This window comes from Hirundo rustica, chromosome 5 (genome assembly GCF_015227805.2).
Source record: "Hirundo rustica isolate bHirRus1 chromosome 5, bHirRus1.pri.v3, whole genome shotgun sequence".
Taxonomy (NCBI): Eukaryota; Metazoa; Chordata; class Aves; order Passeriformes; family Hirundinidae; genus Hirundo; species Hirundo rustica.
The window spans coordinates 39,005,122-39,019,036 of NC_053454.1; the positions used below are offsets into that span (position 1 = coordinate 39,005,122).

The 13,915-nt window shown below is 43.6% G+C and overlaps 1 protein-coding gene across 2 annotated transcripts; it reads left to right on the top strand.

The window, feature by feature from the left end:
* The first annotated feature begins 746 nt into the window (after positions 1 to 746).
* LOC120753570 (UDP-glucuronosyltransferase 2A2-like) lies at positions 747 to 12,282 on the top strand. Of its 2 annotated transcripts, none has more exons than XM_040065894.1 (6): positions 747 to 1,482; positions 7,922 to 8,070; positions 9,278 to 9,409; positions 9,841 to 9,928; positions 10,545 to 10,764; positions 12,006 to 12,282. In XM_040065894.1, exons 1-6 carry the CDS (start codon positions 747 to 749, stop codon positions 12,280 to 12,282), a joined length of 1,602 nt encoding a protein of 533 aa, XP_039921828.1. The 2 variants fall into 2 exon arrangements, with proteins under 2 accessions (XP_039921828.1, XP_058276812.1); XM_058420829.1 differs by lacking the exon at positions 747 to 1,482 and adding an exon at positions 5,682 to 6,405.
* The last annotated feature ends 1,633 nt before the right edge of the window (positions 12,283 to 13,915 follow it).

The window sequence follows — 13,915 nt, forward strand, 5'->3', positions numbered from 1 at the left end:
CTGCTGGAGCAGCCCAGCCACAGAGGAGGGGAGCAGCAAGGAAAAGCAGCAAACTGGTGTAGCAAATTGCACCTTGCAACTCAGAGCACAATGTTTATTGTTGGAAGAATCTGCTAGGTAAGAGTTTTTTGCTGCATGGCATTTGTTCCCCAGATTGTGTTGGATTGAGTGTATCATTATATGTGTGGGTTTAGATGTCATTTTGGCCCCAGGTGGTTAAAAGAACTGCTTCCAGGCATGGTGTTTATATTCAAGGGACAACTTTCCAAATGAGAGCCATCCCAGATGATGTAGGTTTTGCTCTTTAGTGAAACCTTTAGGGCTCAGAAGAGGCCCAGGACCATGTTTATACGCCCGAACTGAGCCCACAGCATGAAGTTGCCTGGGCAGTTTCTCATTCCTTGGCCTGCCTCTGGCATTGCTAGTTCATGGGAAAAAGTACAAGGGATTTGTTTGAGTCTCAGGGCTGGCATCCAGGAGACTGGCTCCTTCGACAGTAGTCAGGATTGCTGTCATCCTAACAAGAGACTAGAACTCCCTCGGTGGGAAGCTAACAGGGCAGAAGACAGAAAGGGAAAAATGAATCACCAAACATTTTTTTTTCTTTTCAGAGCTCAGATGAAACACGGGTTATAAAGGCACTACGTGTGCAACAGCTAAGTCTCACTTCTGCTAAGAGAGTCATCAAACACTACACAGAGGCACAGCACTCCCAGCTGAAAGACAATCTAGCCCTTGACTCTGCCATGGCCATGAAAACAACCAGCTCAAAGAAATACCTCCAGCTGCTCCTTTTCCAGGTTGTTCTTCTAGGGCCTGTCTTCTGTGGGAAGATACTGGTTTGGCCAACAGAAGGCAGCCACTGGCTGAACATGAATGTAATTATACAGGAGCTCATCCGCCGTGGGCACAGCTTTACCATCCTGGTATCCAACGCTACCCTCTACATTGAACCCAAGCCTAAGGCCACGGAAAAGTTTGAGACCTATAATGTGTCCTTCACAAAAGATGTTCCTGAGAGCCTGATTAATGGAATAGTGGATCTATGGCTCAACAACAGGCCAACTGTCTTGACCTTCTGGCAGTTTTACAAGGAGCTGGGAAGGCTGTCCGTGGGCTGGCAGGAGATGAACAAGATCATGTGCGATGCAGTGCTGACCAACCGAGAGCTGATGGCTCGTCTGCAGGGGTCTGGCTTTGACCTGCTGCTGTCAGACCCTGTGACCCCCTGTGGGGAACTCCTGGCTCTCAAGCTGGGCATTCCTTTTGTCTACTCTCTACGTTTCTCCCCCGCCTTCACTCTGGAAAGGCACTGTGGCAAGATCCCAACCCCACCATCCTACACACCTGCAGCCCTGTCTGAGCTCACTGACCACATGTCTTTTGGGGAGAGAGTAAAAAACTTTGTGTCTTACCACCTGCAAGACTACGTTTTCCAGAGCTACTGGGGACATTGGGATATCTACTACAGCAAGGCTTTAGGTAAGCCTTCTGATACTTCACTTCTCATTATACAGTCTGTCCTTATGACCTGCAGAGATAGGAACCCACCAGGGTCACAAAGTCAAGAGAGAGGTCAGCAGGAGTTTGTCATTATGTCCCTAAAAAGGGGCTGAGCCACTAGCAGTCAGTGTGCTGTGCTGCTATGCCATTGCATTGAGACAGGATCAGGGCCATCCCAATTGACGGATTTGACTTTTGTTGTAATTTTAGTGTGGAGTCTGATACGACTTCCACACCATACAGGGCGCTCAGCAAAGGTGACTGCTTGCACAGAAAGCAGCCAGGAACAGAGCCATTTTCCTCACCCAAAGCACCATAACAAGGAGAGGGGAGCTGGTGAATTACAGGCCAGACTTGTCACCCTCAGTAGCAATATTTAAGTACATTGTGGCTTTGTAATATAGACTTCACTTATGTCACTGGTCATATAAAACCAATTCTCCCTTCACAAAACAAGTTTTATTTAGAACATACCCTCCCACCCACAAAGCAAACAGTGAAAACAACAAATCTGTCTCTGTAGGATTTTCTTCTGGACTGTTGTGAGTGATCATGTAGAAAAATATGTTTATTATTAATCACATGTCATTTCTACTACCTTCCCACTGAGCTCTTGAAAAAGAACTCTTGCAAATCTCTCAGGGTTCAATTGCCTGCAAATACCTGCATGATGCAAGACTCCACAAGTACACCAAGCTGGTGTCATGTGTACAGTACATGACATATCTCAGCTTGACTCCTCACAGTCCAGCTGTTTCCATGACCCACATTTTTGTCCCAGAAAGGGTGCTCTAGCCAGCATGGAAACCACTCCAAAAGCCTTGGATGACAACATTAGGAAACTATTGTGTAACAGCACTGGGCAGAAACCCTGTAATAATGATTTTTAGCACAGAAAAGAGAACTTACTCTTAAGAGAATTAATTTCTTAATTCCACATCAGGAGGGACCATATATAAAAAAACCCCAGTTTAATGTATTTTCTGGTTCCATTTATAGTGCATAATTGGCACTTAGTGGCAGGCAGGAAGCCTGTACTATCCCCTTCTGGTCTCCCATGGTGCTCTGCAAGAGGCAAGTTCACATGAGTACAATCTTACTCTGATACTGGAGTAATTTGCTGTGTAGTTTCATCTACTTCAAGATGCAACTCTTTTGCTGCAGCCCTGGACCACCAGAGTGTGTTCTAAAGGAATGGTTTGTGGCTTTATAAAAGCAAAAAGGTGCCCACATAGTAAGTGAACATCTTTGCTGCCTACCCAGCTATGCTTCAAAGAACCAGAAGAATGAAAAAGTCACCTCTTCTACCAAACAAGTAACACAGAGATTGTAGTTAGATGGGCAGGAGGGATGGGATTACCAACAGGATACAATCCTTGCTGGACTGAGTCCCAGAGGGCTGACAGCTCTCCCTGCTGGTCCAGAAGAATAACATCTTCCCGCTTCAGCAAGCTGTTTACCACCAGAGGGTGCAAGCTGGTGCCAGTCACCTTTTTTGCGCCCTAGGAAAACATGGTATTAAACATGCTACTATCCAGTACAGGATTTCACGCCGCCTACCTTTGTCTCCCTGCCCTCGGGATCAAGGCAGCGTCATGCATGCCCAGCCCAGTTCGGGAGCGCCACTGCTCCTGGTGAAGGAAGGCCACAGAGGCATTGCCACACAGGGCAGGCTATGGCAGGGAAGGAGGCGGCAGCGCTGATACTGCTGGCCATGTTGGGCTCGGGGTTTGGGGGGAAAGTGTTGGTTTGGCCAGCTGACAACAGCCACTGGCTGAACATGGAGCACATACTACAGGAGCTTGTGGTCCGGGGCCACGAGGTGACCGTGCTGCTGCCTTCGTTCTTCCTCATCCTCAATCCCACACAGCCCTCACCTTTCCAGTTTGAGGTGATTGAGGTGCCAACCACCAAAAAGGAGATGACTGACTTAATGGATGAACTTTTTAATCTATTTTTTTATGAGGCTAGAGAGCTACCTATCTGGAAAGGTGCTTACAAGATAGCTCAAAAGATGTTGCAGATGAAGAACATAACCAAAATAGTTTGTGATGGAGTTGTGAAGAATGATGCCCTGATGGAAAGACTGAGGGCATCCGCCTTTGATGTCCTTTTGGCAGACCCACTGTTTCCCAGTGGGGAGCTGGTTGCTGAGAAGCTGGGAATCCCCTTTGTGTATACCTTCCGGTTCTCCATGGGCAACACGGTGGAGCGGCTCTGTGGAACACTCCCAGCACCTCCTTCCTATGTACCAACCACCCTAACCAGCCTAACAGATAGGATGACCTTCTGGCAAAGGGTAAAAAACATCCTCAGCTACGCTCTACAGGATTTCGTATTTCATTATGTTCTCTGGGCAAGCTGGGATCAATACTACAGTGAAGTTTTAGGTAAGGCTGCTCTCTTTCCAGAAATTACATCTGTACACACAAGAGTAAATACCCAGAGATGAGAGGTAAGGCACAAATCAGGAACAAGACAGCCCCATATTCACTCTCCTTCCTTCAAAATTCCTGCATCAAGTCCAACAATCCAGGCAAGTACAAACATTGCTTGTTAAGCCTGACCTGCAACAGTGGTAGAGCTAAGTCTGTACAAGTACTTCCAAGATATGTAAAACTGTGCTAAAGCACTTGAAATGGGGCTCATTAGTCATATTCATAGATGAATCATGACAAACACTAAGAATAGTAAAATACTCTATACCCACCAAACACTAGTACTTCTTCTCTCATAGCACACTTTTGACTTGCTACCTTGTCTCAAAATGAGAGACAATATCCTCCTCTGGGCCTTTAAAAGCCTGGGAGATCAGATGAGCCCAAATTCACTGTGATAAAAGGCCCTCTGCAGAAACATGGTTCTTTGCTTTTCTTAAAGTGTCTAAAAACTCTTAGATTATAGTTATATTTATTTGTATTTTTAATTTTTAAAAAATATTTCTATAATTGCTTTCCCATTTTTGCTCTAGGTGATTATAGTAATGCTTAAAAAGAAACAGACCAAACATATGCACTGCTGGTGGAGAGATAAAATGGGTATTTCAATATGAGACTTTAAAGTGTTTTTTATTTATATTTTATTCTTTTTATTAATATTTTATTATATCTTATTTTATTTATATTAAGGTGTAATTCTGTTGAGAGAGCTAAGCTTTTAAGGTATCCTACTCTTAGAGTACCTAGCTGTGTGTTTGTATTGCTTATCATGTTCTGATGACAGAGACTAGAAAATCTTGCGCTGGCTGAAGCATGATGTCTGTTGTGTAAGCCTCAGAGCTCTTTGGATTTTGTGGTGTCTTTTTTCATTGTGAACTGTGGGGTTTAGCATTTAAGGCTCCATGTGCCAATACCTGTTTTGTTAGCTTGCATGGGCTGCAAGATGGATTTTTGCTGAAAAGAGTTTTGATAACACAGGGATGTTTTAATTACTGCTAAGCAGTGCTTACAGAGTGTCAAGGCCTTTTCTGCCTCTTACCCCACCCCACCGGTGAGGGGGCTGGGGATGCTCCCAAGAAGTTGGGAGGGGACACAGCTGGGACAGCTGACCTCGACTCACCCAATGGATACCCCAGCCCATGACGATTTTGTGCTCAGCAAAATAAAAGATATGGGAGAAAAGCTTGTCAGTTTGTCAGGGCTGCTGTTTCTCAGGTACTCACTGGGCATTGGTTAGTAGTGAGCAACTGTTCTTTTTGCATTACTTGCTTTCCTTGCTCTTTTTTTTTTCTTCCTTTTTTTCCCCCTTAAGTTGTCAATCCATGAGATTTCTAACTTTTGCCCTTCCTTTTCTTCTTCTTCTGTGAGAGATTTAGAGGCCTAGCCGCCTTTCAAGACTAAACCACAACACAGGGAAAAGGCTTCTGGTCTTCACATGCTGCAAAATGTAGTTTGTGGTGAGCAGATAGGAGCTGCCATAATTTTGAGATCCGCTGTTGCTCTGCAAGGCACTCCAGAACGGGATTTGCTGCTTGCCCACTCCTCCCACGAGTGTTGTTTTGTGTTACGACATTCCCTCTCGACATATTTGCCAATCTTGACACGCCAATCTTGACACGTTTGCCAATCTAGTCACCAAACAGATGTCACTTTTAATTGGTTGGCTCTACAGTGTTTGCACAGTGAAGCAGCGAACTGCTTCCAGTTCGGTCAGACCAGCGTTGTACGTGGAATGCTGAGATGTTGGGGCCAAAGTTCCCCTGGCTGCTCTGGGCCTACTCATGCTTCTGCAGCACTGGTTTTTGTGGGAGGGTGGTGGTCTGGCCCACCGATGCCAGTCACTGGATCAATGTGAAAGTGCTTCTGCAAGAGCTTGTTCTCCGGGGTCATGAAGTGACTGTGCTGGTGCCCTCAAGCAATCTGCTCATCAACTACCAGGACACCTCCTCCCCTTTCACTTTTGAGGTCCTGCAAGTCCCCTTTAGCCAGGAGACCTTGGATGCGTCCATGGAGGACTTCCTCAATTTCTGGATGAATGAAGCTGCTAATCTCTTCTCCTGGGAGATCATGTGGACGATGAAAGAGCAACTGGAGGTTTTTACCAATATGTCAAAGCAGACCTGTGACACCTTGGTGATGAACTCTCACCTGATAGCAAAGCTGCAGCAGGCCAAGTTTGATGTTCTGATCGCTGACCCCCTGTCTGTAGGTGGGGAACTTGTAGCAGAAATCCTAGAGATCCCTTTTGTCTACAGCTTCCGCTTCTCTGACGGGAATGTGGTAGAGCGGCTGTGTGGTGGGCTCCCGTCCCCACCTTCTTATGTGCCTGCTAGCACAATGGGGCTGACACACCAGATGTCCTTTATGGAAAGACTACAGAACTTCCTCTTTTACATTTGCACGGATTTATTTTTCATGAAGTTTTGGCGAGATGAATGGGATGGGTACTACAGTAATGTCTTAGGTAAGGCAGCTGTTGAGTGGTTTCTTTTCTTGCATATGTTGTGCCTTTTGAATGCTTTGGGACCACCATGCTGTTGTCTCAAAATATTCATCTTCAAAGGCCAGCAGAGGTGGCAATCCTGAAGTATCTTGCAACTCTGCATAGTGCAGCATGCTGAGTCTGAGTTCAATTCTCAGCAGTGAATGCTGTCACCTTTCCCTTTCATCCATCATTTAGAGTTTGAAATAGTCCCCTTAAACTACATACATACCTGAAAGTTTTGCTCCAACATAGTACAACTCAGGCATGATTCAATATTTAATAAAGAGACCTTTTAGTTCAATGGACTTTGAATCTTATCCAGGCTATCTAAGTTTAGGCAGATAACGAGTGAACAGCAAACACAAGGGTATCTCTTCTGTTGCTGTCCAATCTTTTCCTGCATTTGCAAAGAATGCCTTTGTGCTCTGAAAGTCCCTCTTCCCTGGACTGAATTTTTAATACCACATAAAGACCTAATTAAATCTTTATATCACTCTACTTGTAATGCAAACTTGATTTTCCTATCAGCAACTTTGTAACTGACTCATTGCTCTTTAATTTAAATACAAAGAAAAAATTACTGGTGTAGATTATTATACTGATAAAGTAGTATAAGAAGATGGCCTACAGATAATTTTTATCTTGCTGCATATTTAGCTTGATTCCTGCTTGCATTAGGCTGGCTTTGGAAAACTATTTATCAATACTTCTAACCCTTTTACTCCCAGTTTCACTTTGTGGAGAAAATACTACAAAGACAACTTGCAACGCCTACCTAAGAATATAGATTTTTCCAAATGGTAAACTACAAAACATCAGATTACCATTTTTTTTTTTCAGATGAATTTCTAGAAATATTGGATTTTGCATACAATGACATTAAAAGTATCTATGGAGTTAGCCACTTTTTACCAATATGTGTAAGAAGCAGCTAACCCAGTCCTCAAGAAAACTAGAGATGTCTGTACCTGTCTTTTATTGTTGTCTGAGCAGCCACTAAATGAGTCAGCATGTGAAAAATGCTACAGAACTTTGTTTAAAAACTTTCTTCCTCCCTGACAGGTGACTTTGTGATTCACTTCATCACTTTGTGATTCATTTATTCTGTATTTGGAACTAAATTTTCTGTGACTGTTCTCTTCCCCAAGTGTTCTCTGTGTTTTTACTACAAGCACAGGTAATAATTCAGCACTACAAGAATTGCACTTCTATATTAGATACTAAATCCTTTTTGCTTGTATTTCTCTAACGTAATCATGAAGGTTCAAAATCCTTTTAAGGATTGTACTGCCTTGCTCATGGCCACCTGCTAAAGCTGAACACAGGACAGGGCAAGGAATAGATCCAGATTTGTGGATGTTTTAATTTTATACATGGTTTGATAAACTACACTGATTGGGAGTGCAAAAGACAAAGGTAAGGCTCCTGTTTCACAATTTAGAGCAAACAAGGTCACTCCCGTGCACGTTGTAAACCTCTTGTACCTTGTCCACAGGAAAGCCCACAACCCTGTGTGAGACGATGGGGAAAGCAGAGATTTGGTTAATCAGAACATACTGGGATTTCGAATTTCCACGTCCTTTCCTGCCCAACTTTGAGTTTGTTGGAGGACTTCATTGCCAGCCTGCAAAACCATTACCAAAGGTATCCCAACTTCATTCTGCCATTGGCTAGTTTGTTACAAAGACTGTTTCTCTCCCTGATAACCACACAAGCCATGTCCTGAGAAAGCTTGTCCTTAAAGAAGATGGTCTGGTGCTGCTGGGGTGCAAGGAACTATTCAGCATCCATACATACTTGTCCAAACTAAGGGCTGGTTTGTAGCCTGTTGTCTTAGAAGAGGATAGCTGATGTCAGCACAGGGTAATAGAGTGTCTATTTTAGGAAAAATAGGTACTGCCTCAGGGTCCTTAAATGTAATATTTAATTCTAAGACACAGACTTGCAGCCCACAATGACATTGAAATACCTAATGCCAGAGGGCACTGTGACAAGACAAATTCTTTAGGTGAAACGGGGTCAAAACCTGCAGAAATAGACGAGCGATAAACACTTTTTCTATTGTACTTTAGTTTAAGACATCTTAAAGGGAGTAAAACACTGAGCATCTCCAGCATATGCTCTGCTGTGAATTGCAGTATTCAAGTGGAATTTGAAACTCCCAAATACTGAAGATGACAACCTGACAACCTCTGGTGCAGATTATCATATAGGCCATCTTCAGTGCAAGTTGTCTACTAAAAGAAACCTTCTAGTTCTCTTCCCACTCCCCTGTAGCATGGGTTAAGCTTAGGGAAAATGGATAACCACTCTCTTTTGCATGTTACTGCCCCAGTTCATATGACACTAATAAAAGAAACAGGAAAACCTATTGGTCTGATTTGTAGAAAATGTTTTGAGCAATGTGGTGTGTTGTAAGAAATGAGAACTGTCTGACTAGCAAAGTGATGGCACCAGCTTGGTCAGTCTGTGCAGGATGCTGAAAAACCCTCTCAGGTTTCAGCAGAGCTATATAATGCAAAGTACTTGTTCCAGGAAAATCCAGAACCATGACCATTCTAGGGAGAGTGTCACGAAGTGTGGCTTGCTTATGATAATGCCAGGATTCAGTCCTGCTGCTGAAATGTATCCTAAGAATCTGTCATCTGTCTCAACTTGTCCTGCTCATCACTGGGGAGAAACTGACTGTTTTCCACAGGGCCAGGTCTGTCTTTGTCAAGCCCTTCTGTCAGGAGGTGCTCACACCAACATCACTTCCTAAATAAGCTGAAAAGGTTATGCTCGCTATTCACAGAAATCTGTGTAATCTGCATTGTGTAATTACCCCTGGTATGTTTTCTGCCTCTTCTAGGAAATGGAAGAATTTGTTCAGAGCTCAGGGGAACATGGTGTCATTGTATTCACTCTTGGGTCGATGGTCTACAACCTAAGTGATGAAAAAAGTAATGTGATTGCCAAAGCTCTCAGCCAGCTTCCACAAAAGGTGAATTTCTTTTCAAGCCTAAAACAAGCTGCCCTGTTGCCTTGATTTTTCACTCCCATTGCTCTCAGTGAGCCTTTTATGTTTGGAGTGGCCTGTTCTTTACCTGCATCCCTGCTGGATGTGATACAGCCAGGAAGCTGGGCTCTCTCAGAAGACAGAGTGCTGAGTTACTTCGTGGGGAGTCCTGCTGTTTCACCTCCTCTGAACCAAATGACACACAAGTGTGTCTATAGGGCAAAAAAAAAAAATCACTCAGTGCATTTTTTATAATTAGCACATAATAACCCATCAAAGAGTTGAACTGGAGCCAAAGCTATTTAAATTACTGGGAAAAGGTAGGTGGGTTTGAGATAAAGCTCTAAATTACATGTAATAAATACAGAAAGGCATATCACAGGTACCATGTTTATCTTATTCTTCCTTTGTTCAAGGTCCTCTGGCGGTACAAAGGGAAAAAACCAGAAACTCTGGGCTCCAACACCAGGATTTATGACTGGATACCACAAAATGACCTGCTTGGTGAGACTGATTCTATTTGGGATGGATTGCACCCTTGGAAAAACTGTTTCCTTTGTTTTTCCACTAGAATGTTTCAGGCATTCAGGCAACAGAACCATGTAATGCTTGTGGATACACTTCACAGCCTGAACTGCAGAACTCTGCTCTCGGGACCCTTAGTTTCCTAAAAGGCTCTGACTTAGAGAGCTTGATGGCAGCTGTCTGGAAGGGCTCAAAAGCACCTGTAGGCAGGAGTAAACATCAAAGTAGAGATCTACTCTGGAGTTGGATTTGGCATCTGCAGCTCATCTCCAGGACTCATTTTTAAAAATGCTTGATTTAAGCAAGGCTGAAGCACAGGGCTGTTCTGAACCTGATACCATGTGAAAACTACAACTGCACAATAGCAGAAGGGCCAAAGTAACTGTGGGGTAGTCTGGAGGGACATGCTGATTCACATGTTGTGTTAAAATACATATGACTGTGAAAGCTAAGCATGCAAGTTCTGTTGCTGATCCAGAGGTCAGAGTTGTTCCCTTCTCTAGCAGCGCACTGGCCCCTCTATGCAGTGCTCACATCCCAGGGAATGCAGTCTGCCACAGCTGCTGTGACATGCACTTCTCCTTCCCTGTTCCAGGCCATCCCTTGACTAAGGCCTTTATTACACATGGTGGGACCAATGGGCTCTATGAAGCCATCTACCATGGGATACCAATGGTTGGGATTCCCATGTTTGCTGACCAGCATGACAACATCGCTCACATGGTAGCAAAAGGAGCTGCAGTTCAGGTGGATTTCAGCACAATGAAGACACAGGACCTCGTTGATGCACTGAACACAGTCATTTACAATTCTACGTGAGTTTTGTTCTTGCCTTACAGTAGGCTGAGGTTACTAAAATCCTGGGCTGCTGATGAAAGAAATTCTGCTGGCTCTTCTGGGAATGGAAAATGCAAAGTAGCTGAAGTTTGGATTTCATGTGAAAACTACCTTTCCTTTCTGAGAATCAGCATTCTCAAAAAGGAGAGATCAGTAATTTGGTTTTCCTTATATTGCATTTTATGAGTGCTTTGAGAAAAATAGTTCTTGGAAAGTTCAGAGGAGCTTTTGAGAGTTCTCTGCTAGTGTAAATCCTCTGGAGGGTGTTAACGACAATTCTAGTTCTATTAGCTCTTAGCTGCCTTCAGTCATAACAGTTCTTTCTCCTACCCCTGACTTAGCAGTATCCTTAGGTTACCATACCTATCAGTCAGGACTTGGAGAAGGAAGCCCAGCAGCTGGGCTCCCTTGCTAAGGATAAGACCACTGACAAAGGGATTGGAAAAATGCAGAAGTCCTCAGTCTTTAGCAGCAACTCCCATCTAGTGTGAATGACAGGTATTCCTTCAAGTAAGAACCTGCAAATTCCTGAAGCAAACGGACCAGCTGATGGAGGTATCTAGTATCTGAGGGAGTCAGCCATGGTGGAGGTGATTGGTAACAACATGGATGGCAGCTGGTACATGTGGCCTCCCCAGCCTTCCCTTTAGTTTTACTACTGAGCCATGACACCAGGGAGTCTGGGAACCCCTTGGGTCACAGTTGGGATCAGCTTTCCTTGCTGTGTCCTAATTCCTTGTGCAGCTCTAGCCTCCTTGCTGGTGGGGGGGCAGGGTGTGAGGGCCAGAAAAGGCCTTGACTTAAGTTCAGCAGTAAGGAAAAAGTTATTTTATCAATATTGCTTCCAGCACAGATCCAAAAAATAGCTCACACCAGCTACTATGAAGAAAGTTAACTCTGTCCCAGTGCAAATCACCACACTCTATTATATGGGAAGAGAAATGCTGTAAATGTTTCCATGCCGTTTTTTTAAAAGAGTATCTGGAATAATTTTGAATAACTTTTTTTTTGCAAAACATTGGCTTTTGCTATTACTATTCTTAACCCAATTTTAGGCATACAGGAATAAACTGGACCAGTTTCAAATACATTTAAAGATTGATGAAAGTAAAAGCAGGGCTGTCTACCTTCCTCAAGAGGACTGCCAGGTGCTAAATGGTTTGTTTCAGGAATAGGGGAAAAATCTCTCTCTCATTTTTTTGGTTTTTTTTTTCCCCAGCTATAAGGCAAATGCTCTGAAGTTATCCAAGATACAGCATGACCAGCCTGTTAAGCCTCTGGACAGAGCTGTCTTCTGGATTGAATTTGTCATGCGTCACAAAGGAGCAAAGCACTTGAGACCAGCTGCTCACCATCTCACCTGGTACCAGTACCACTCTCTGGATGTTCTGGCATTCTTGTTCACCTGTACAGCCACTATTGTCTTCATTATTTTCAAGTGCTGCCTATGCTGCTGCAGAAGATGTGGCAGAATTGCAAAGACGAAGAAAGAATAGAAACCTTGTTCCCAGCAGCAGCAGTTTTCTTGTCCTAGGTTGATTAAGCAAGGCATTTATGCACATTCTTTGGTGAACAAGTTTATTGGGATATGCTTTAAGCTGGGCATATCATGAATGACCACAACAAAGCTGTTGCGCGGCAGAGCTGCTTGCTTAGCCAGCAAATTCTTTCTCGTCTAAATAAAATTGCATTATAGTTGCTTTATCCCTTGGGACCACGTTAGGTGATCACACATGGTCCTTGCCATAGAAATTGTTGCTCTAAGTTTTCAAATATCTCAAATATTTTGCAATACTTCATAAATTCAGCCTTGCCCCATGTGGTACTGTGGGTCTGCAACTAGGCTCCTTATCCTAACTCTGTCCTCTAGTGTCATGCAGGCTTGATCACTGATTCATAACCAAAATGCCTCCTCTCCTGTCAGAAAAGCTCTTTCCAGACTGGACAGTGAATCCAAGATCATGAGCTCCTAAAAAGCACCCATCTGAAGGGCCACAATCATGAAAACCGGGAGCTGCAAATGGCAAATGCCCTGACTACTTGGGGGCTGAGGGGAGACTAGAATCCCAAGAGCATCAAAAATAATTTACTTTCCTGGCAACCATTTCTCTTTCCCATTCAGTCCGGAATTCCAACTGCACAGGCCATCAGTCTAACTACAACACTGCAGGGGTGTGAAAACCACCTGTCAGGAATTTGCCCATCTTAAGCCCCAAACACCTCTGAGCCATGCTAATTGATAAATGCAGGAAAACATCTAGAGAGGGAACTTGCAAAGAGATAACATTCCATGCAGGAACAGTGCAATAGCCATTTGCCTTGCCTGAAAAGTTGGAGAGAAAATACTGCTGCATTTAGATCAGATAAGAGAGGTAGTAAATGTAGTACTTCTTCAGGTGTTAAAGATGCCTGTAAAATGCTGCTAGTCCAGGCCTCCTGTTCTAGGTAAGGTTATTTCACTGCTGTGCCAGCTTACTCAAGAAAAAATTTTTCTGCTATAATTTTAACTGATATTTTTAAATACTCTGGAATTGTTTTCAAACAGAACATGATTATTTGTTTACATAATAAAATTCCTTACACCACATTGGCTTTTTTCTATTACCATTGTCATGTTTCAGCATCTGCTTAAACATCTTCATACTACAACATGTACAAAAGCTCAACCATTTCCAAAGTAAAGAGGGGTTACGAAAAGACTGCTGCATCTCATGGCAGTTTCTGGTGTACTGTTCCTGTTGTCACGATGGGATCATAACCAGGAATATGCACAGTGAACAGAAAGGGGCAGGACACTAAGGCCCCACATCAGAAAGGGGTTGCTGTAACTGTTCAGAGAGCCAGGTGGGTCCCTAGGCACAGCTCCACCAAACTGGATCTCTACAAGCCCCTGTCACCCAATTGCTGAGATGTCAGTTTGGATGCCAGGAGGACAGCAAGCCTCCAGCACACTGCAAAGGTATTGGTCAGACAGAGCTAACAAAGCATACTGGAAACAAGATGGATGGGAAAAGCTGGACGAAGTTGCTGCACAGTTGCTGTAAGGAGGTGCTTTGTTTCTGTAACCTACTCAGTGAAATTTGGTTTATCTAGTATTGAATTTTTAAAGTAAACAAACAAACAAAACGC

What these genes read in the sequence shown, in the direction of transcription:
- LOC120753570 (XM_040065894.1), top strand. Translation starts at nt 747, where the DNA reads ATGGCCATGAAAACAACCAGCTCAAAGAAATACCTCCAGCTGCTCCTT. An exon ending in CTGCAAAACCATTACCAAAG is followed by an intron (nt 8,071 to 9,277) that starts GTATCCCAACTT and finishes TGCCTCTTCTAG; the next exon opens with GAAATGGAAGAATTTGTTCA. An exon ending in ACCACAAAATGACCTGCTTG is followed by an intron (nt 9,929 to 10,544) that starts GTGAGACTGATT and finishes TCCCTGTTCCAG; the next exon opens with GCCATCCCTTGACTAAGGCC.